This window comes from Plectropomus leopardus, unplaced genomic scaffold (genome assembly GCF_008729295.1).
Source record: "Plectropomus leopardus isolate mb unplaced genomic scaffold, YSFRI_Pleo_2.0 unplaced_scaffold22472, whole genome shotgun sequence".
Classification (NCBI taxonomy): domain Eukaryota; kingdom Metazoa; phylum Chordata; class Actinopteri; order Perciformes; family Serranidae; genus Plectropomus; species Plectropomus leopardus.
In genome coordinates, this window is record NW_024624351.1 from 1,095 (window position 1) to 3,754 (window position 2,660).

Genomic DNA, 2,660 nt, shown 5'->3' on the forward strand with positions numbered 1-2,660 from the left:
CTCACAGCCCGCGGGAAAAATCTGGCCACTGATAGGAAATTCATAAAACAGCATCAAAATAGATCCTGACACCCTCAACAGAGGTACGAGCTAAGGCCCTGACGCCCTAAAATCCTAGAAATGTCCTAAAATCATAGAAACATCCTAAAGTCTGAGAAACACTATAAAATCCGAGAAACGTCTTACAAACCTACAAATGTACTAAAATCCTATAAAATCCTGGAAATATCCAAAATTCCAAGATATGTCCTAAAATCTTCAAATCAGGTTGCCACAGAAAACCAACCTTTGTCATCCTGCTCACAAAAAAACAACCCCCCCCCCCAACAAAAAAAACAGAGGATCCAAAACCTTAACTGATGTTTATTAGAAATAAAACAGGCAACATTTCACCATGGAAACCAGGAAAACAGGTGACGTGTGTAAAAGCACAACACTCCAGATACACTCTCAAAACAGCAAAAGCAGCCGTTATAGAAAAAAATATCAATTTATGCTCAAAATATTAAAAATATATATTTGAAAATATTTAAAAAGGAGGCTCCAGGCAGTAAGACAACATGGTGAAACAGCTATAACTCAGTGTGCAGACAGCACGCACCCACGAGGGCGTTTAACGCAGCGTGCATGAATATAAACGGCACCTTTATTTAAAGGTTTAAAGGTTATTTAAAGGTCAAATCTAAAATTGTTACAATTATAAATATCAGGACATTTTCCCTCTTTTTTGGATCATTTTCTTATGATCCTTCCCTCTTTTCTAAAACAAATTTTTAGGTTATTTTCTTGTCACCTTTTTTTTAAAAATTATTGCAGAGGCATTTCTTATCTAGTTGCTGATTGACTTTTTTTGATGTTTTTGAAAAAACTCGCTCACGTTGTAAAGGTTTATATGCTTTCTATTGTCTGTACTGTTTAAAGTTAAGAGACTATAAAGTTAAGGACCAGATTTGAGCAGATTTAATTTAAAATTAAATCCTGTAACTCCGCCCACCGGCCCCTCCACCTCCTCGCGACACTACGGCACTGTAACCACACTGAGATGATTCGGATCAAACGTACAAATGTGTCGTTTTGCAGAAATGTACGATGCCAACTTTGTTTTTCTGGCGCCTCAGAGAAGCTTCGTTTTCATTCGATTTTCCAGACGCAGCGGCCGCCGAGCCGCGTGCGTTAGAAGAGCACGGCTCTGATGGTGAGGAGGGTGTTCAAGGCCAGAGTTTTGGTGAACACCACTCTCACTCCGTTCATCACCAGCAGGAAGAAGTTCACTTTGCTTTTGTCTGTTCAGGAGAGAAAAACAGGAACAGAACAGACGAGTTGAGCCGCTTTGAGTCGTCGTCAGTGACTCACCTTCAGGCGTGTTTGCTGACTCACCTGGATGAACGTCGGCGCACAAGTCGACTGTCAGCGGAGGAAACAGAAGACGCATCGGTCAGAGACACAAACATCATATTAATTATTAAGTCTGATCGTAAAATAAAATAAAATGTAAAGTATTAGGCATTTAAACCTTGAAAAAGTGAGCAAGTTGGTTATTTTCTTTTTCTACTCATTTATTTTTGGATGGAAATTTTCTTGCAAGTTTTTACCAATTTCGTGCAAATTTTGGGCTCATTTCTTCTGTAGGGACACGAAGGATCAGCGTGTCTTCATTATATCCAAAATATTGTCTTAGACTTGGTGTCAAACAAAATGTTATATTAACCCTTTGAAACCTGTTTCAGAGGGTTTCGTGTTTTTGAAAAAAAATGGAACCACTTTTCTCAGGTTTCAGAGATGAAAAAATGCTGGTGGAGGGCGTCGATCCAGGTGTTAAAGGGTTAAATTGTACAAAATCGAAAACAGCCAGTGACACCAACAGCTGTCAAGCCTTCCCAGGACCCCCACTACAACAGCTGGATATTCATTTATTCACTTCATTCATTTTAAATCTTTTTTCATCAAACCATCATCATTGCCTGCCTGTTGCTCAGTTTTTAATGTATTTCTAACTTATTTATTTATTATATTTTCATTTCATTTTATTTGATTATTTTATTTTAAATTCTTTTTTATCTTTATTTTATTTCCCCCCGTACAAAAATCTGTAATTCTGTTGATTTAGTGATCTTCTTACTGATTTCGTTGTTTCCCGGCGTGCTGTACAGCTCGCAGGAGTGCAGGGTCTGGTTGGTGAACGTGGCGTAGAAGTACGTCTTTTTCTTCGTGGACAGGACGGCGTTGCTGGTGCTCACATTGACCGGACCGTCCCTCAAGTTCAGGACCAGCGTACCGACTTTCGGACGGAAATCTGTAGCCAGACAAACGTCCGGACCCGGCGAGTCCGCCGACGTCCCCTCAGGAGGCAGAGGACTCAGGGCGAACAGGGTCGGCGCCACGGGAGGGTCTGCAGGGCAACGAGCAACGAGACGCAACACATCAGATCCTCACAGCAACCAACACCAGCAACCAACACCAACAACCAACATCAGCAACCAACACCAGCAACAAACATCAGTAACCAACACCAGCAACTAACACCAGCAACCAACACCAGCAACAAACACCAGCAACCAACACCAACAACCAACACCAACAACCAACACCAACAACCAACACCAGCAACCAACACCAGCAACCAACACCAGCAACAAACACCAGCAACCAACACCAGCAAC

At 41.3% G+C, this 2,660-nt stretch overlaps 1 protein-coding gene across 1 annotated transcript; it reads right to left on the reverse strand.

Moving 5' to 3' along the window:
• Positions 1-1,163: 1,163 nt before the first annotated feature.
• Positions 1,164-2,428, reverse strand: LOC121965946 (the record flags this gene model as incomplete). Its single annotated transcript, XM_042516053.1, has 3 exons — positions 1,164-1,283; positions 1,378-1,404; positions 2,120-2,428. Coding segments are annotated over 3 exons (446 nt in total), but the record flags the coding sequence as incomplete, so codon positions are not given.
• Between the last annotated feature and the right edge of the window lie 232 nt (positions 2,429-2,660).